Source organism: Galeopterus variegatus, unplaced genomic scaffold (genome assembly GCF_000696425.1).
Source record: "Galeopterus variegatus unplaced genomic scaffold, G_variegatus-3.0.2 Scaffold1440, whole genome shotgun sequence".
Lineage (NCBI taxonomy): Eukaryota > Metazoa > Chordata > Mammalia > Dermoptera > Cynocephalidae > Galeopterus > Galeopterus variegatus.
The window spans coordinates 75,028-97,168 of NW_007727551.1; the positions used below are offsets into that span (position 1 = coordinate 75,028).

The 22,141-nt window shown below is 33.2% G+C and overlaps 1 protein-coding gene across 3 annotated transcripts in view; it reads left to right on the forward strand.

The window, feature by feature from the left end:
• TMEM161B (transmembrane protein 161B) overlaps positions 1–22,141 on the forward strand; it is a 67,236-nt gene that overhangs the window by 30,025 nt on the left and 15,070 nt on the right. For all 3 annotated transcript variants that reach the window (XM_008577040.1, XM_008577042.1, XM_008577041.1), the window contains 3 exons: positions 4,705–4,788; positions 7,069–7,166; positions 9,909–10,065. In XM_008577040.1, coding sequence (XP_008575262.1) covers positions 4,705–4,788; positions 7,069–7,166; positions 9,909–10,065 — 339 coding nt within the window. The remainder of the gene's footprint in view (positions 1–4,704; positions 4,789–7,068; positions 7,167–9,908; positions 10,066–22,141) is intronic.

The window sequence follows — 22,141 nt, forward strand, 5'->3', positions numbered from 1 at the left end:
ATACTTGTTTCTTTTTTTTTTTTTTTTTCTTAAAGATGACCGGTAAGGGGATCTTAACCCTTGACTTGGGGTTGTCAGCACCACGCTCAGCCAGTGAGCGGCCGGTCCATATGTGGGATCCGAACCCTCGGCGGGAGCACCACCGCACTTCCCAAGCGGCACACTGTAGCAGTGTGCCACCGGGCCGGCCCCTGCTTAAATTTTTAAAATGACATTGCTGTTTAAATTTTTAAAATAAACTCTAGGTCAGTACATTCTATATTTTCTGCTACAGATTTTTTCAGTGCTGTTGAACTGCTTTAGTAAGAGTTTATAGTGGTGTGATAATATTTTATGTAGTGGTTTATACAAGAATGATCTCTGAAAAGTTATTTCAGTAATTTACTGAAGAACAATACCATATTGGCTTTATTATCTGAGACACTGCTGCCATCTGAACGTGTAAAAAAAGCCACTGAGTAGGCAAGATAAATGTCATAAAATACACTGAAATTAATATATTTTAGTTAAATGCAATAGAATCAGTTTTTTATTGAGATCTTTTTAATACTTGGTATTTTTTTTTTTTTTTTTTTTTTTTTTTTTTTTTTTTTTTTTAAGATGACGGGTAAGGGGATCTTAACCCTTGACTTGGTGTTGTCAGCACCACGCTCAGCCAGTGAGCGAACCGGCCATCTGTATATGGGATCCGAACCCGGGGCCTTGGTGTTATCAGCACCGCACTCTCCCGAGTGAGCCACGGGCCGGCCCAATACTTGGTATTTTTTAAGAAGTTTATTTTTTTCCATTTCAAAAGCAGTGCATGCTTACAATATAGAAAAAGATGGTAAACTGACAAAAAGTAAAATTAAGAGCTGATGGACTATATTACCATCACTCAAAGACAATCACTGTGTAAATTTTGTTGTATGTCTTTCTAATCTTTTACATTTGTATATTCCCCCTTTTTGTGATATATGTGCAATTTTGTATCATATTTCTTTTGCTTAACATATTAACATAAACTATTTTTCTCTAGTTGTATTTTTTGTGACCATTATCATTAACTATTAACTGCTATGTAGTCTTTAAATCTAACAAACTTTTCTGTCTTCCAAGTCTATATTAAAAGTCATAGTACAGCAGTAGTAAGCACCATTTTGCTGAGATAGACACACCAACTAAAAACAAAGGAAAACACTAAAAATTGAGACCAATTTACAAAGTTTATAGTAAATGAGAACCATACAGTATGGAATCAAACTGTACGAAGCAATTCCTGTTTAAAGAAAATCATGCAACTGTACTTATAGGTTTTACTTTGGATCTATGAACTCAGACCTTAGATGGCTGCTCCATGCTACCTTGCAATATTTGTATGCTCCACTTTTCATATGCCTTTTCAACCTGAATCTTTTCTCTTCAAACCGTATGCATGCCAGCCTTAGCCTCACTCTCAGCTCTTGAAACCAGAACCCATCACTCCCATCTTCAAACTACCAAATCCACAACCCCAGTTACATGTGCAACCTCTCTTCTTTATTTTTGAAACTTTTTATATATTTTTATTTTGGCCTGTGGAAGAAGTGTCCTGTCTGTCAGGGCCCGATTCCTTAATTTGTGCTCTTGGCCTCATTTCCTCTAACCTTCATCCAGACTTTGCTGCTTTGGCCATTTCTCTAATGTTATTAGTTGGTCCATTTCTGTTCACATGCACTTTTTTTTTTTTTCTAGATCTTTCATTAAAAGTAACAACAACAAATAAAGAAGAGTCACAATCCTGCCTTCCTCCACCCTTAAAAGCAAAGCCCCTCCGTGTTCATTCCTTAGTTTTTTCCTATTTTCCTGTTTCTCTTTATAGCCCAATTTGTTAACGTGAGTTGTCTGTGTAAACACTACTTTTTCACTTACTCTACTATTTAGCTGTATACCATGTTTTACTTTCTCTTTAGGTGATTTTATTTTCCATGGATATAAATACCACAATTATGCAGTGATCCCAAATATCTCTGAGTTCTAGATTCTAAAACGTAGTTAGTTAGTTGCTCTCTTGACATTTTCACTTGGTGTCTAATAGGTACTTAAAACTCAACATATTTAAGTTCTCGATTTCTTCCTACCTTATTTCACGTTAGAAAATGTACTGTCTTCCTCAAATGAGAAATTTAGATATTATCCTTCATTCTTTAGTTTTTTCCTTCCTACCTTTAGTTCATCGGCAAGACCTGTTGATTCACTGTCCAAAATGTATCTCTCTGCTATTCTTGCCTCCTAATTCACAGAGCAGCAAAAGGGATCTTAAAATGTAAATTGATTTTTTTTCTCCCACTCTTTTTGAGACCATTATTTTAGCATAGAATCTAAACTCTATACCTTGACCTCTGAGGCTTTACATGATCTGTTCCCCTTCTTACTTCTTCAGCCTCCATCTTGTGTTACTCCTTGAAACTAGTGCCTCCATGGCTTTTTAGTTACTACAATATTCTATGTTCTTTCATGCCTCTGTGCTTTTGGACTTGCTGTTCTCTGCATGGAATGCTCTTCTTTCCATTTTTCTTATCCTTTAGGGTGCTAGTTAAATGTCTCAGGCAAGTTTTCTTCACCTAATATCTAAGGCTTGTCTCTCTCATTCTCATCACTTGTTTGGTTCTTTTGTGTGGTATCATAATTTATAATTTATTTTTTTGATAGGTTAGATTCTACCCCAACTGGAATATAAGCATCAAAAAGCAGGGACTTTGGCTTTATTGGGCATGATTATATTTCCACTGCCTTGCAGAGTATCTGAACATAGTAGGCCCTTTATAAATGGCTGATGAATGAATGAATAAATGGGAAGATGAGTAATAGACTATAAGTAAATAGTCATAAAAGCACCTAGCATCCTTAGATTCCAGCTTTGCACAGTAATTGTTACTATTGAAGATGACCCTGAGTATCCAATAAAAACTGTAATAAATATAATTCATTTTAGAAGAATGCGTTTACAATATAAGATTAAACAAGTTTGAGTATATTTTAAAAGAAAATAGTTCTTAGAAAATGTAATGGTCTTAAAATAATTTCATTATTATTGGGCTCTATATATAACCCAAGTTTTCCTATACTAAGAGTTCGTTCACTGATTATGTATTATTTCTCAAAGCTGCATGACTGATTTTAGTCTGTATATGAGTTTTTGCTTAAGTATTCTAAATGTTATGTGCTCATCCTCATTATTTGTGGATTCTGTATTTGTGATTTGCCTACTTGCTAAAATTTATTTCCATAATCAACACTTGTGGTCTTTTCATGGTCATTCTTGGACATAGAGTTGCAAAAAATTTGACTGATGCTATGTGCCTGTTTTCATTTGAGGTCGAACAAGGCAACACTCTGCCTTCTTGTTTCAGATCTCTCCTAAATAGACCTAAACATGATCTATTTAAGGCCATGTTTTTCATATTTTTGCTTTTTGTTGGTGATTCTCCTGTTTTAAAATGAGTGTGCCACCGGGCCGGCCAAAAAATATATAAGCTTTTAAAAAATTACCACAATCCCATTATCATAGTTAAAATGTTTTGCAGTCATTCCTTAATATTATCAAATATCCAGTCAGTACTCAAATTGCCAATTTTGTAGTGTTTTTAAAAACAGCAAATTATTTTTTTTTTAATTGGGATATTTTACATTAAAATTATGGATTTTTATAATTAAAAAATTGGAGGGCCTAGCAATACCAGGTCTGTATTTCTTCCTTTATGACATCAGTGCCTTGGTCAGAGTCCTTGCCTAGCTGTCTTACTCATTGCTTTACCTTGTGAGGAACCTTGGAAAAGATTTACACAGGCATGTACCTCGATAAGATTTTCATTATGAGAAATAACTAAAGGTGGGCTCAGAGTGTATTTGATGAGGAATGTGTCCAGGGGAAGGCAGAGAGACCACTTACAGTTTTGTAGTAGTTACAGCTACAGAGGAAGATATGCTGAACTAAGGTCTGTGCACTAGAGCAGGCAGAATTTGGAATTTTAAGAGTTGAATAGAATTGATGATAACGTGGGGAAGGCACACTGAAGATCAGATATGAAAATCAAATTTAGGTGACTGGTAGGTAGTGAAACCACTAGGCAAGAAGGGTGTTTCCGAATGAGCTGGTTGGTGTTTGGCAGGGAATAAATGATTTGTTTGGATACATGGGATATGTTTGGAAATAAGTGATTTTGACTGTGTGGTCAAGGTTGTTAGAGCCCTCAGGAAGGTTAGATATAGCCAAGAATAAACTGTTTTGTAATACAAAGATTTTTCTCTAATTCATATACACATAAAGTTTGAGAATTCTCAAACTAAATTAAAGGAAGCAAAGAAAGGAAATGTGAAAACATTCGGACAGACTTTTTTGAGATAACTCTCAATTCCTTCAAATGAAGGACGGGTGGAGAACTAATGTACTCCTGCCCAAACATGTCTGCAAGGTTCTTTTCATTTACTTTTAATAATAAGCCTGTATAATCTTAATATATGTTGTAAGAAATAAACAGCATTGCAGGGCCTGGCATCTAGTAAGTGCTTGGTTCTAAACCCTTTTAAGACTTAAACAGTAGTATCTGTTTCAGATTACAGTTTTCACCTGATACTTCCTTACAGTGTCTTCACAGATAGGAAACTCAATGAATATTTGTAGAATAAATGAATAACTCTGGTTATTTTAAGTGCTTTATTTAAAAGGATTGTTCTTTTCTTTAGCTTGAGGTGGTATCAACATCCTACAGAAGAAGAATTAAGAATTCTTGCAGGGAAGCAACAAAAAGGGAAAAGCAAAAAAGATAGGTAAGTTATCTTGTTGAGCTTGTAAAGTGTTAAATATTTAACACACTTAATGTAAATATATTTTTATGCTTTGATTAAAGAAACATTTACCAATTATGCCATGAGCTGTTGATAAATTTGAGATCAGAACCCATGAAAATCCAATATGTAGTAATCTAACATATAAGCACAAAACAGTGATTATTTTACTCAAGAATGTTTAATTTTATTCTTTGTGTTTAAATTATGAAAACAATATAGCCATCATATAAAATTTAGTTGGGGTTGATTAGGGAGAGAACTATAACCCAGTGTCTTTACCCTACATCTCATTTAAAGATATCAGTTAGTTTAGGTTCTTTTCCAGATTTTGATTCTACTCTGTATTATGTTATTGGACAAATTGACCTGCCTTTGGCCTCAGTTTTCTCATTTTTATTTTTATTTATTTAAAAATATTTTTTTTGGCAGCTGGCCAATAAAGCACCATGCTCTAACCAAGTGAACTAACTAGCCAGCCCAGTTTTCTAATTTTTAAAATGGAAGGGGTGGACTGTATAACTTTGTAGGTTCCATTTAGCTCTTGAAAATTCTGTCTGTGTTTAAAGTATATGAAGAGAACTGCCTGTTAATAAACCTCACTGAACGGGGCACAGTAGCCTCATCTGTGAAATGGAAAGATTGAACATAGTCATTTTGAAGGATCCTTCCAGCTTTAACATTTTATATCAGTGTTTAAATTGAATTCTCAGGGAAAGAATAAGTTAATTAGCTTCTCTGAATAGGCCTTAGTTTCCTTAACCTGGGATACAGGAGGACTTCTCATGTCCTCTCTGACTCTGAAATCATGATTCTAATGTATTATGAAATATCAGTGACAACAAATTGTCACCAAATTTCTCATGTATATCATAAAAATTACGTAAGCCTGGTCTAATACATTTGTCGGTGCTAAAAAATTCTTTAAACATTAATGATTATTTGGCATGAAATTTGAAATTTGAAGACTGTCTTTTGTGATCTCACTGCCATCCTCTTTTTTTCACTAATCATTATAGATAAACCTTGAAGCTCATTGTAATATTAATTGTAAACCTTCCTTCTTTTTATTCCAGTAGTTAGGTTGTTTAATAAAATATTCCTGCCTGACAATATAGTTTCCAAAACACTTTTACACAAGGTATATTTAATCCACACTACAACCCTCAATATTAGCTAAAAATTTAATTATACCTTACTAATGAGAAGATATTGATCAAAGATGTTAAATGAGTTGCCCAAGTTCACATTACTATTAAGGGCTAGGACTTTAATTCAGGTTAGTTTTTAGTTTCTTTGTTTCGTTTTAACTATTCCATCTCTACCTATTCATAGCCACCATATTCAACATTTGTAAAATTTAGTTATGTAGTATAGTGTTTATTTTGTAAATATATGAATTCTTACTAAATGCCTTGTAATCAATAATTTTACAATAATTTTTATATGTTGAACATACTTTATATTTACAAAAAGATGCCCTAAATGATGCTGTCTTGTTCCTAGTAGCAATAATAATTTGACTTATTGATATGAAATAATTTTTTACTGAGGTTTTCCCAGTTTATGTTATTCAAGTAGATATGCAAAACTGTTTTCCAGTATTGGAATTAATATTAATAAAACTTAGTTTATTACTTTCTATATATGTTTGATTATCTTTAAAAATTAAATTTGGGAATGGTACAAGTACACCTGAAGAATTCTTCTATTTTGCCTCCATCTGTCATTTTTGGTAAATGAAACTCAAAGTTAGCCTTTCATATTTCTGAATTTCTCATGCACATAAATCTTAATATATTTCCTTAACTCTGACTTGTATATAGTTATAGGTCTGTTTATGTGTATGTATGTGTGTGTGCATGTATATATATCATTTCAAAGAGAAGTATACTTTGTCTTCATATGCTTTTACTCTTGTGCTTAAAGAAAGAGATGTTAGGTTGTCTCTAAATCTACAGAAGAGAGAGTAGGAGAAATGGGTGTGAAATCCTAAGCCAGCAACCTAATTTTTGTTGCTGTCATTAATTTAGGGTTTTTTTCATGGTAGTTTGTATCTTCACATAATAATTTACACCCACATTTTGCAGTCCTTTTTTATAAACTATTGAGTACCTTATCTCCTTTTTGATGAAATGCTAGAAACTCTGCTTCTCTTTTTCACTGTGAAATTTCAAAACTCATTTGTAATTAGTTTGATACAAGCACTTGGATAACAGTGTAGGTAACTTGTTTTTTGTGTCACTTGTCTGATTTTTATAGGAAATATAATGGTCACATTGAAAGTAAGCCACTAACCATTCCAAAGGATATTGACCTTCATCTAGAAACAAAGTCAGTTACAGAAGTGGATACTTTAGGTAAGGGAAATCTCGGTAAAGTGTTCTGTAAATCTCAGTTTTATATTATGGTAGTGAAACTACTTTGATTTTACCTATCATGGCTAGACTTTTTGGTATGTTTTTCTTATAATTAAGTCCATTATACGGAATATGAAATCTTTTAAGAACCTAGAAGTTCAAAACAACTTCATTTGAATTAATTTTTTTTTTCTATTTCACCTAACTTGTAGTATTATTTTTCCCATTTTTCAGAGGCTAACTTACACAAGTTTGTTATACAGTTTTTCTTTATTAAGTTGAGATCACAGTTTTTATCTTGAATTCTAGACTTCCTTTAGCTGTCTGTGCCAGCCTACTCTTTTTATAATGTGGCTTGCACATTATAAAAAAACTGCATTTGTATATTTGCATTGAATTACCTATATCTACAATAATTTAATTTTGTTCTCACATTTAGTAGAAAGGAAAGTGGTTTTAGAATAATGAACTAGATTAGGAGTCAGAAAACTTCACTTATTCAAGATTCACTTTTACCCACTGGGTTTCTTGGAGTAAGTCATTTAGTTCTCCTCCTGTATCTCAGCTTCTACAATTGTATAAAGACTATAAAGACTATCATGATTTTAAGTTTAAAATTAAATTTACAGGAAATTATTTGAATCTTAGAAGGAAAGGTATCTAAAGTGATATTATTTAAAACACTGGTTTTCAAACCTCACCATACATCAAAATCACTTAAGGAGGTCTTTAAAAAAATAAAGATTTCCTACTCCCACCCTTGGAGATTCAGTGAATCTAGAGTGAGTTCTGGTAATTTGTATTTTTAAAACTGCTGCAAATGGTTTTGATTTTTGACCAGGATTGAGAACCACTGGTTCACATGATAAATGAGGAAATAAAATGACACATTTTTGTAAAAAATAATTTTGATAATGTCATATAAAAAAGTATCATTATGTATTTGACCCTTCTTGGGTTAAAATCAAACCACTGTTCAAAAAACTTTAACAGATTTATCTAGTATCTCATATAGAATTATTTCGTGATGCAAAGTATCCTCAAAATATTTGAAAGTTGATTATTACATTTACAAAGATTATATGTATGTATATAGAAAGGGTGTCCTAGAATCCAAAAATATCAATGAAGAACAATACAAACCAATTGTCTACTATCATTCAGACTTTTAAAACTGGTTATATTATCCTTTTTAAAAAACTATTCTTCATGTAACATTTAAAACATTTAGAAGCATTTTGACTTTTTGATTAGTAGTTGTCGCATTCGTTTTAAAATTCCTGTATGTGCTTACTTGTATAAAATGTTCACAGACATGTATAAATACAAGGATATATACACATTCTCCCTGATTTGTAGTAGTTTTTGTCATTTTTACTAATACCTAATGTTTCATGTAACATTTAAAACATTTAGAAGCATTTTGACTTTTTGATTAGTAATTGTCGCATTCGTTTTAAAATTCCTGTATGTGCTTACTTGTATAAAATGTTCACAGACATGTATAAATACAAGAATATATACACATTCTCCCTGATTTGTAGTAGTTTTTGTCATTTTTACTAATACCTAATGTTTATTGAATAATTACCAGCTAATTAATTAACTTTAATAATCCTAAAAGTATTGAGTATTGGACATTAAGTACCTGTATTAACTCATCCTCACAATTCTATGAGGTAGGTAACTTATAAATCAATCTTTTTTTTTTTTCACCTTATTAGAAAGAAGAGGCAGGGTTGCACAATGAATGTGGTAGAGCCAGTCAGTGAGAACTAGGCTATTTTAATGAACTAAAAAAATTGAAAATGAGGATAACGTGGCAATTTATGGAGTATTTGGTTTATCTTGTACAGTTTTGAGAACAAGTTGAAAATGGTGCTAGATTAACAACTGGTCATATAATATCAAGAACATTTCAGTTAACCAGAATAGCAGGGAGATGTTTATTTATATATATGTAATCATTTGTGAATGCATGTTGTATATATGTGTTTAAAGATAGAGGGTTTTCTGTCTGAACTTCTTTTGACTCCACTATTCTATTAGAAGGCACATATATAATTTATTATTGAATACAAAAATATAATTACATCTATTAACAACTGAGATGCAAAGGGTGATGGAATTATTTTTACTTTCAGAGAATGCTAATTTTAATATAAACTCTTAAGAATAGAATAGTTTGTTGAAGGGGTATGGTTTTATGGAAAATTGACAGAGATTTCATCAGCTTTTCTTGCAGAGCAGAAGAGGGAATAAAAAGTATATTTATTTAATTTATTATTTTAATCTGTAGTAACTCACAATATTACTAGTCTTCCATCAGTGTGGTTAATAATTGTAGCATAAAGTTAAACTCTCATACTTCACAGAAGTGAACAAGTAAATCTGTTGTATTCAATACTAAGTTGTATTCTGAAGTTAAAGTATCGTAGCTAAATCCTTAAAATAAATCTAGACTTAAAATTTCTGTAAAAAAATAGCTAATCAGTTTTAATCAAAGTTTAATTTTTTGGTAATCATTTCATATTTATTTCAATTATTTAATTTATGAAGTATTAAAATTGTTTTGTATGCTAACAATCTCCATTTCCTGCATTTTTAAATTGTCATATTTGCAAATCTTGGCTTGCAAATCGACAAATAAAATATGGCATAGTTACAGCTAATTATGGATAAATCCTCATAAGCTATTTATGAAAAGATAAGTGACATTTTTTTTTAACCTTTATTTTTCAGCATTGCATTACTTTCCAGAATACCAGTGGCTGGTGGATTTCACGGTGGCTGCTACAATTGTGTATCTAGTAACTGAAGTCTACTATAATTTTATGAAGCCCACACAGGAAATGAATATCAGCTTAGTCTGGTGCCTGCTTGTTTTATCTTTTGCAATGTATCCTTCAAAACATCATTAATATGAATTTATGAATTTATGTTCCTTTTGTAGCTAACACCATTAGATCTCATCTCTGATTTGGAAATTATTTTAGGTCATTGGAGAACTTTCCTGTGTTGAAATCTTATTTATGTAATTGAAAAAATTTCCATAGTATTAGAAGTAAATAGTTTAAAAGCGAAATGCAAAGAAAGAATATTAGTTCTCTGCCCTTATGTGATAATGGCATTACTTTAATTTTAGATATTATTGTACCTTTCACCCTCTTCCCTTTTCTTTCCTTAGTTTTCCCAAAGTAGAGACAATATATTATTAGTCAGTTTTACCATGTTAGGCCTATGAAAACATTTATAGCTAAGACTTCTAATGTATTATTACCTTCCTTGAATAATTTTTTACTTTTGTCATATAGAAACTAAACCCTTCCACAGAATTAGTGGAACCTCAGTAGTTCAGATAACATCATTTTTATTTTCTTTTCCCATGGAAGTGTCTTCCTGGAACCCTCAGTTCTCTGAACTTCCTGCATAGCTGTTATCTGGGACTCTCTTTACTGACTCCTAAGAATTCCCTGTACCTCTTTCTGGATTCCATGATCTCTTCTTTGGTTTACTCTCCTTTTGGCAGAGTGCATTCTCCTATGATAAATTGATTGTGAATTCTTTCATTCCTGGAATTATCTTTATTTCCCCCCATGATTGATATTTGGCTCAATAGAAAATTCTAAGAAAGAAATAGATTTTCCTCAGAATTTTGAAGGCTCTTGAGAAATTGGATGCCCTTTTGCTCTTGCTGTTAACCTACCCTTCCCCCGCTTACATACACCCTCCTGAAGCTTTTCTCTTTATCCTTTTGTTATTCTGAAGTTTTATCATCAGTTGTCTTAAAGTCTGGGTTTACCCTAAAGTATGGAAACTCATATCTTTTACTACTGGGAGATATTTTTGTTTTCTTGATTTAAAAAATATATATATTAAAATTAAACATGTTCCCTATGCTCTCTTCCACCTCTCAAGAGGCAGCTTTTCTCAGCTCCTCTCTGTGTGTTTACCTCCATATATCTATATGCTTACAAGACCACTGCTTGATTTTAGTTTTAGGATTCTACTCTTGCCATTTCACTTTGGAAATGAAGACTTTGGGCTGCCACTTACCATTAATCATTTCCCATTTATCTCATCTTCTACATAGAGTGACATCATATTTTAAGAATATTTCTTATTTGAGTTATGATCATGTAAATACTATTCACAGATAAATACTTGTCTTAATTTTTAACTTACATTGTTGTTTCTACATATTTTTAATTCAACCTCAGACTCTTTTGGGTGTATACATCTCAATGTGTTCTGAAGCCATCAGATTCATCTTCTTGGAGAGAGTTCTCCTGGAGTTCTCAGACAGGCTCCAGTATGGATTGGTTGACTTTCCCACTCGATGTGAAGCTATGCCTTGAGATCACCATTATCATCTTCTTAGGGATTCTGTTTGCATCTCTCTTGAATCGTACCTCTTTTTTCCATGTCTGCTTCCTAATTGGTTTACTTTCTCATTTTGGTGGAGCATATCCTCCATTGTCATTTTCAGAAAGGTTGCATGGAAAGTACATTTTTTGCAACCAGCATTTCTGAAAATATTTTTATTCTGCTCTAAAAATTAATTGATTGTTTGACTGAGAATGGAATTTCAGGTTGAAAATCATTCCCTTGATAATTTTGAAGTCATTATTTTATTGTCTTTGAAGTTCCATTCTTGCTCTTTAAGAATTCATTTCTGATTTTTCATATGTCCTATTTTTTCCTCTGTGGAATCTTTATCATATCTTCTTAGCTAGCCACCTAGTGTGCTGAAATTCTGTGATGTGTCTTATTGAGAATCTGTTTTCATTCTTTGTCGTGGGACATTACCAATCTGGAAACTCATGTTCTTGAACACTAGAAATTTTTCTTGCGTTATTTTATTGGTGATTTACTGTTCTTCTTTTTCTCTTACTACCATGCTTATTGTTCAGATACTGGATCTCCTAGAGTAGTTTTCTAAGACTGTCATTTTCTTTCTCTCATATATATGTTCATGTTTATATTTTTATATATTTTTTGGTTTTCCGGGAGGTTTTCTTAACCTTCTCAACCCTTTTATTGAGTTTATTGCTTTGAATTTCTACTATAATTTTTAATTTTCAAGAGCTCTTTTTTCTTCTGTTCCACCACCCCTTTATGGGATCCTACTTGTTTTATGATTACGTTATCTTCTCATGTCTATTTAAGATATTAATAATAGATTTTTTTTTAAGTTTTCTTTCTGCCAAGTATCTGTTTATGTTTTGCTTTGGTTTGGTTGATTTCTTTCATATTAGAGGCTTTTCTCAGAGAGCTCTAGTGATCTGTGTTTGCCTGTCCGTATTTAAGTCTGAGACACTAAAAAGCTGAATGGAAGCTCTAAGCACATGGTGAGGCAAGTCATTAAATCATCTGGCCAGGCCAGAGCTCATCTTTTTCATCTTCTCCAAAGCATAAATCTCCAGACTTTTTGCAGATGGGAGTGCATTGAACTGGTTACCTTTTAAAAGGACTTATTTTCAGTAATACTTATTTTTAATACCTCCTGTTAACCCCAACACACACTTTCAGCAACTGGCACTTTCACCCCAGTGCAGAGAATTATGTGGCATATGGCCAATTCCTTATTCTTTCTGGGAGTTCTCCAGTAAGATCAGATTGCTGCTTGGTTTTCTGATTTGCTTCGTCATTCTGTTTTAGTCAGTCACCATTTATCTACCTTCTTTCTAGCTTCCAAGATGTTATTGCTTTTTTCTTTTCTTATTCACTGTATTTATGTACTTAAAAACAGATTTCTTTTCCATCATTTTGGTGGGTTTAGGAAGAGACCATTAGCAAGTGGTGTGCTCGATCTGCTATTTTATATTATTTCTTGGTAAGATCCTCTTTTTTTGTTCTTTTTTGTTCTTTTTTGTTCTTTTTCTAGAACTGTTGCTAGTGAGATGTTTGATGTTTTTTGTTTAGGAAGAGACCATTAGCAAGTGGTGTGCTCGATCTGCTATTTTATATTATTTCTTGGTAAGATCCTCTTTTTTTGTTCTTTTTTGTTCTTTTTCTAGAACTGTTGCTAGTGAGATGTTTGATGTTTTTTGAATGATTCTTTAATTTTTTTATCTCCCTTTTTCCATTTATTTTATACTATTTTCTTGATTTTTTTCCCTAATTTTGTCTTTTAACCTTTCTGTTCAATTTTTATATCAACTTTAAAAAGATTTTTGAACTATATTTTGAATGTTCCATTTTTATAGCATTCTTTTGCTTTAATCATGGTCAAAGATTGTTCTCAGATGTCTTGTGGTCTTTGAGTATCTGTTTATATTCAAGAAGGTACTAAAAAATTGGAAATTTTGTTCAGGTGGCTAGAGCTTGTTGATTAGTAGGCATTTTTGTGGATGATTGAGTGGGGACCTATGGTTCTTGGGGGATTTCTAAATATCAGTGTCTGCAGGTTACTGAGCCATCACTTTCTCCAAATGAAAATTATCCATTCTCCCAACTGTGGGATATGTGTGACAGCCAGTGTTACAGAAGCTGATTGGGAAACAGGGCTCAGAGGCTTAACATTGAATGTGAAGTTATTTAATTCCCTCCTGTTTTCAGCTCGTCATTGTCATCCTAACGTTTTTTAGTACTCTCAAGCCAATTTTTTCTGGTTGAGTATTTTTAGATAGTAGTCCTTACAGATTCTGAAAGAATTGGTGAAGGGCCACCACCTAGTCTGTATGATTAGGCAAGACAGAAGATCTGGGACGTTGTAAGTACCACCAGCACAGACTTTCAACCAATCTTTCTGTTTTCATACATCCTGTAACCCTGCGTTTGGAAGTTCCTGGTGTCTCCAGTTCCTGACTTTCCAGGGCTTCTATTGAATGAATGAATTGACTTTCTTCTTACTGGGTTCCTCTTCTTGCAGGCCCAGCATAGCAGAGAAAGCTGAAATTTAAATCAGTGATTACTTGCCCATCCCTTTACAGTTTTCCAAAATTTTGTTGAAATTTTTTTTATCTACTCTTGTCTTTTTTCCCAATCTTTGTTCTTAAGAGTTTTTACTTTCCTTCTTATGTGGTTTATTTAGTCAGATTTTGGGAGTGAGCAGAGGAAATGCATGTCTTACATGTTTTGTATTCAACCAGAACCATCTTTTAAAGTTGCAAGTGGATACCATTTTAAATATATGATGTGATTTGACATTTCAACATTACCATGCTACCTCTCTGTTCACTCTTTTGGATTGATTTAGGTATAATTTAGACCGGAAGGGCCAGAACAAAGCCTTAAGAGTCAACATCTTCACAAAGTATATAGTATACTGGGTAGAAATACTGATTGTTTGTGTCAGTTGAGAAACATCCTCAGATATCCAGTGTTGCACTAATTCCAAGAGCAGATTAAGTTCAAGCATTTAAAATATTACTGTTTAATTCTGTATTATTAAATATGTGAAAATACCATTGTATTAGAATAACAACCCATCCCTGGGCAGCAAGTCATATAAAACACACTAAAAATATTTTAACTTGATATAGCACTAGCTAACTATGTCATTTTACTTTGGACACTTTAATGAGTTCTCATGTTTTCCAAAATGTTGTTTATTATAGAATATTCTTTTCTTCATGGTTTATACATATGTGGGAGTGCATATTCTTGATATGCAGTTTTACTTTAATGTGGTACAGTTTTTTATATGTACTTACCAGAGAAATTAGAAAAACATACTTGTTAATAGCTACTCATTGTTTATGTGAATAAATTTCATCTTTCATTTCACTGAGTAATGCCTAATAAAATGGGAGCAAAGGTCCCACACAGTCTTCAGCACTGAATTGGCTCTGCTTAGTTTTAAGTAGTGCAGCTGCGAAAGGCACCAAACAATGGCATCCCCACAGGAATCTCGTAGCTACCTCTCTCTCTATTCCAGAGAGGATAGAAAGTGCTGAAGAGCTTACAGTCCAACCTGTTTTCTACCAACTTCGACCATCTACAAAAGTGGTAGGGAAGAAGAAGGAAGTAGAATCTAGTGTATGCTTGGGTACGTGCAGCATGTGAGAAAATGACCTGCTGCCTTTACCAGCATGCAGGAAACCAGAATTAAATGCCAGATATCCAGATTAACATCAAGGAGGAGTCTGTTTATAGCATATTTTGTATTTTAGTTATAAAATATCTGGTTTTCCTTTTGCACACTATGAATGGAGTCTAGCAGAAATGACTTCCGGATTCTCTTCATTTTTTTTTATCATATGTGCCTACTTATTAGTCAAACACATGTCTTCACTGATTATATAGCACAATAACTGTACTTAATTCCAGAGTCACATGTACTTCAATTAATTCAGAAATTATCTCAGTTGTTACTGATGAAATGTGCTTTGTTAAAATAGTCCTAAAATTGGTCCGTTAAATTATCACTTAGAAGTGAGGAAGAAAACTTTTATTTCCATGGTCATTTTGTTTTCTTTCCCCCACTAGTTATATTTGACATACTTATGTAGGACAGCAATTATAATGTGTAAAGAATCTTGAAAGTTCTAAAAGCACAAGAATGACTTTTTAAAATGTGTGAAACTGAAACCTTGAACCCTGGAACCTAGAATTGAGCCATCTCTTGTCATTATCTGTTTTCTGCTTCAGCTGAGTTGTACATTTATCTCAGCTGTCACACCTGCTTCCAGTCTCATTCTTAAACCCAAACTAATTCTTGGCTGTGCTTTAATTTCCTATTTGTGGTTCTAACCACCTTCTTTGACCAAGTCTGTGTGTTCCAATTCCATTTAATGCCAAGTTACATGGTATGGGTGATATAAAGGGTGAAGAAAGCCTTGCAGTGAGGATGGAGCGGTTCTATCAATTGTCTTTCCTATATGATGGCCCATGAAGTCTTAGAGTCACTGAAGAAATGTCTACTGATTTTATGAGTATGAAGTGTATCGTTTTCATTTATGAATAAGTAAAAAGTAAAAAGGTAAAAATGGTGCTTGCAAAAAAAGCCAGAGATCCTTTGGTGGAAAAAAATTTTTAAAATTAAAGTTCACTACAATGTATAGATTTTTTTAAAAAAGAATCTTTCTTAGGAATAAGTCGTAGCACAGAGAGTAATACAGAGCCAGTTACGTGAATTTGAGTGAGAAGAAAGGTATTCTACAAAGAATGTTAAAGCGTCTCAGTAGTCCTATTATATTTGGTTAAAGGACTGGATCGTTAGTCACATTTCCACAGTGCTTGTATTTTACAATGTGGATGGTTTAAGGTACAAAACCCTGTTGTGTATCTTTTTATGGCTATGTTTTAAAATTTTAATTTGCCTTGGTTGCCAGACATACAAATTTTATACAAAGCTAAAAGCCATGAATGGTTTAATTTAAGATAAATTTTAAGATTTTCTGATTTAATATTCAATTCTAATGTAGATTTGTAAATTAAAGGTCTACAGGTTAAATACGGCATTTGTTTGCTGTGGGAAGTAGACAACTGCAGCAAAGTAGTGCCACTTAGTCACCCTTTCTAAATTCCTTAAAAGGTTCTAAATTACGATATTCTTACTTTACAAAAATGTTATGCTGTAGATTACTAAGGAAAATGAAACATTGAACGTTGAAGTAGAGTGCATAAGATGTCAAGTCTAGTGAGAAAGGAACAGAATCAAAGTTATTGGATCTGAGCTCCAGGGCACTTGTTTATCTTGAAAATTTGTATATAGCATGTTTTATCAAATCTTGTTTCTTTCATAAACTTTTGGAGACCTTTTGTGACATTAATGCTGCCAAATTATTCAGATTTCAGGTAAGAGTCCTAGAGGTAAAGAGGAAACTTGAGTAATAGGACCTTATTTCTGTTTATTAATTTAAATTGAGTCTGACTTTTTTCCTCTTTTAGCTACAAAATGATAGTTTTCCTTCTGAAACTAAAAATTTAAGGCTAGCCTTCTTTTGTTTTTTAAATAAAGCTTGTATTTTATGCTTTCAGAAATCTTTGGCTGTTATTTTCCTCTGCAGTCTGGTTAGATTGAGTTTGGCTACAGCTTGTTTGTGGGATGGGGATTTAAACATGCGTGATAGTTTTTTGCTTATATCTGAGAGACTTTTAGGTTCTTTTTCTTTTCTCTATAATTAAAATATTGAACCTGCATTTCTAAGAAAATATGAAAAAACATTTTAGTTAAAAATAGTCCAAGTATTATTTATTTTTTTTAACATTTATAAGGATTAATGGGCTTATTGTTAGTTTTCAGTGTACATCTGTAATAGATTCTTGTTACAGTTTTCTAGGTTTCTTTGCAGTGTAGAATGCAGTATAATGTGTCTTGAGAATTTTGGTTGCCGTTTTTTTTAGAAAAATATGTAGAAAGGTTTAACCATTTGAATAGGAAAAAACGGTGTTTTTTTATTCATGGGGGGGTCACAAAAATAAGTATATAATCCTTTCACAGAGTAGAAAAACTTTCAGTTTACATGAAATCATTTAGTTGAGTAGAAATATGATCTATTTTTAAAATAACCATGAATCTGAAAAATTTGGGGGAAATCTCTGTGTTTATTTCATAAGATATTATCCACGGTATTTGTGTGTTGGCAGCAAAATATTTCTTCTTGGAATATGGTCTCTCTTTTTCTTCCTTCCTAAAAAGCATTGGTAAAATATCTTTGAATAATTTCAGGTGTTAAGGTACAGAAGACATTTTTTCTTAATATGAAAATTGGGCTTTTAAAGCAATTTGAGTATAAACTAAGTTGAAATATAATAGTACCTTGATATGTATATGTTATTTAAGTTGTTAGATTCCAGAGAAGTTTGCCATTTTAGAACTAAAAATTAAGCATGTTTACCATTTGAAAGCTCTTATTTTTAGCTCAAAGGTAACCATGTGTAAAATACTTCCTCCTGAGTAAATCTTCACACCTGTCCTTGACTTGAATATTTGCTAGTATAAAATTTTTTATTAAAAGTGTAACTTATGGGCCGACCCTGTGGCTCACTCGGGAGAGTGCGGCGCTGGGAGCGCCGAGGCCGCGGGTTTTGATCCTATATAGGGATGGCCGGTGCGCTCACTGGCTGAGCAGTCTGGGCGACATCATGCCAAGGGTTGCGATCCCCTTACCGGTCACAAAAATATATATAATTTACAAAATGACTTGTGAGAATAATAGGGGGTAAGAGAGTAGGAAGAAGAGTTTACTCAAAGTGAAGATACTTCTATTATTTCCATTGCTTAAGCTATATATAAATAAATAAATGTCATGTTTTTAACTAATAAGTTTTTTGTTATACATGTCTGTAAATAGAAAAGCCTAATTTTGGCATTATCAAAATGTTATTTACATTATTGGGTTATTAGTACATCTAATTGACTTTGAAATTGTGAAATCTATTCGAAATTTACTTCGAAATTTATGAAGAACAATCTGTTTCAAAAGAAATAGCTCTTATAGAAGTTTTATTTTGAAAGATGTTCTTACAGTATTTTACGTCTGGTTTATGATTTATTTTTGTATATGAATAGCTTATTAATAAGCATGTTCATGGGATTAGATCATAAAAGGATTTTTCTTTCTTATTTCAAATTAATTTTTTATATAGGTATTATAGAAATTTGCTAAATAGCTTAACAAACTTTGTTACTGCTTTAGCTAGTATAGAAATTCTCTGTTAAGTGATCTCAAAATTAAGTTACCACAGTTGTCAGTGAAGACCTCTAAATGGGCAGCGCACTGTATTTTATCTCTTGTCTCTTTATAAAAAAAAGGAAAAAAAAAAAAAAAAAGAGCCAGATTTGTATTCTGAGAAGTCTAATGTGAACAATAGCCTGTCTTTTTAGGGGATTTTGGTCTACTACCATATGCTACTTTTTGGGTTTATTGTATATTGTTAGAATGTAATACACATTGCTCTAAAGGTTAGGTAGAGCAGTGTTCATAATAAGTTGAAACATAAGTCTCTTTCACCAGAATTTTATTTCCTATTTCGTGGAATCCGAGTAGACCTCAGTTGGTTCAGCAAATCTTTTTTGAGTTCCTGGTCAGGAACTGTTAAGCACTGGGGTTATTGCTGGAAAATACTCATTTTTCTTTTGGCATATAATCCTTAAAAAAAACAGCCTGTTTACTTCTCTATAAAATAGGCTAAATACTTAGTCTGTTTTGTTCAGAACGTGTGTGTGTGCGTGTGTGTGCGCGCGCGCGCGCCTGTACTAGGTTGTATTGAAATCTTAAAGTTTTATGGTACTTTGTGTTTCACCAGCACAGTAAACACTTGTAATAGTGGGTTAATATTAATGGATCATCATGAGCATTTCACTATACAATCTTAGAGCAGTGTTCATAATAAGTTGAAACATAAGTCTCTTTCACCAGAATTTTATTTCCTATTCCGTGGAATCCGAGTAGACCTCAGTTGGTTCAGCAAATCTTTTTTGAGTTCCTGGTCAGGAACTGTTAAGCACTGGGGTTATTGCTGGAAAATACTCATTTTTCTTTTGGCATATAATCCTTAAAAAAAACAGCCTGTTTACTTCTCTATAAAATAGGCTAAATACTTAGTCTGTTTTGTTCAGAACGTGTGTGTGTGCGTGTGTGTGCGCGCGCGCGCGCCTGTACTAGGTTGTATTGAAATCTTAAAGTTTTATGGTACTTTGTGTTTCACCAGCACGGTAAACACTTGTAATAGTGGGTTAATATTAATGGATCATCATGAGCATTTCACTATACAATCTCTTTGTCCATGGGTTCCACATTCATGGATTCAGCCAAGCACAGATTGAAAATATTTGAAAAGAAAAATACCAATAAAAAATAACAATACAACAATCAAAACTAATACAAATAAAAAAATACAGTAAAACAACTATTTACATAATATTTACATTTTAGACTTTGCAGTTTTGAGAGTGTCTTAGTTTTGTACTCTTATTTATTTGATTAGTATTTGGTCGTGTATAGAATTTCTAGGTTGTATTTTTCTTCACAGTTTTGAAGATGTTGCTGTATTGTCCTTCACCTCAAAAGTTGCTATTAAGAATTGGAATATTATTGTGATATTTAATCTTTTGTATTTGACTTGTTTTGCTTTATTTTCCTTCTTGGGAAACTTTTTTATTTTTAAAGATGACTGGTAAGGGGATCCCAACCTTTGACTTGGTGTTGTCAGCACCATGCTCTCCCATGTGTGCTAACCGGCCATCCCTATAAAGGGATCCAAACCCACAGCCTTGGTGTCATCAGCACCACACTCTCCACACTCTCGCAAGTGAGCCACGGGCCTGCCCTCTTCTCAGGAAACTTTTATAGTCTTCTCTTAATCTGGTTTCTGAAGGTTTATGATTGTCTACTTTGTTGGAGATGTTTTTACTTCCTTGTTCTGGGCTTTTGATAGGCTCTTTTAATTTGGAAACTTCAAGTTTGGAAAATTCCTTTTATTATGTCTTTGAGAATTTCTTCTCTTCAGTTTGTCCCCCACATCCACCCTCCATTTCTCTTTCTCTCAGTTTTGTTAGTTAGATGTTGTACCTCCTGGATTGACCCTCTCATTTTATCACCCTTTCTCTTGTTTTCCATCTTTGTCTTTTTGTTCTGCTTGATGAAACTTTCCCTAAACTTTATATTTCAAATTTATTGATTTTTTTTGGTCTGCCTTGTTTTTAATTTTTCTGAGCTTATTTTTGGTTTCTGACCATTCCTTTTTCATAGCATTCTGCTCCTGTTTCAGAGATGTATTTATCTTTGCTTAGCTTTATGAAATATAGAGAAATATAGATATCTGTGTGTAAAAATGTTTGTGTGTATCTATATATACTCATGTGTAGTTATATATTTTTTTAAACTTTTTATTCTGCTGCCTTTATCATCCCTTTTTTCTCTAAGTAGCTTTTTCCCTGTTGCTAATGTTATCTCATCTTATATAAGGTGCTATGTTCTAATACAGGGGTTGACAAACAATGGCCTGTAGTGTCTGAGTCACAGTCTGTTTTTGCATGGCTCTTGAGCTGAGAATGGCTTTTAACACTTTAAAATATTTGGAGGAGAAAAAGCAGGCAGAAGAATATGCGACAGAGATCGTATATGGTCCACAAAGCCTAAAATATTTAGTATCTGGTTCTTTACAGAAAAAGTTTTCTGATCCCTGCTTTAATGTCTGAGTATTTCTTTCAGTTTTAAGAGCCAAACACTAAAAGCTAATTGGAAGTTTTGTATGCAAGTAGGGCTTGGTTGGTTTCACTGAAAAATAACTTGGTAATGCTAAAGCTGGTTTTGTTTTAGGTAATCCATAATATCTTTGTCTGTTGGTCTTTTCTTCGGGGACTTCTGGTTTATCTGGAGGAGTGTTTCTTAATCTTCCATTTGAAATATGCAGTCCTGCTGCACACGTTTCCAAGGTGAGTACAGTCAGCCCTATGTATCTATCTGCGAGTGCTTAACCCGTGGATACAGAGGGCCAACTGTAAGAAGCTTGAGCACTGGAGGTTTTTGGTGTATGTAGGGGATTGGGGCGAGGGTGTCCTGGAACCAGTCCCCTGTGGATATGGGGAGCTGACTGTACTATTGAGCATGTAGAGTTTCTCTTAATCATCCTGTTTTCAACACAGTTGGCTTAAATATAAACTCTCCTGTGCCTCAGGTTCAGTTTCTTCAGAGGTGAAATATTAGTCTTCTGCTGTTGTCAAAGTAGAGTTAATTACCTGTCTGCATAGGAAGGCAGTGGGAGGGGAGAGTTGAGACCACAATTGCTACTTAGGTAGAGGTTAACACACACCTCTATTTTCAGCCCACACCATACCACTACAGTTTGTGGAATCTTGTACCTCTTAAATTAAATTTTCATGAAGAAAGTTAAAAGATTTAAACATAACTAGTAATTGTATCATTATGTGATCCATCTGTCCTTGTATACATTCCCATTACTTTTTGGTATTAGAAGTTCAATATTTAGGGCCAGCCCGGTGGCTCACTGCTACAGTGCTCCGCTTGGGAGCGCAGCAGCGCTCCCGCCGAGGGTTCGGATCCCACATACAGACCGGTTCC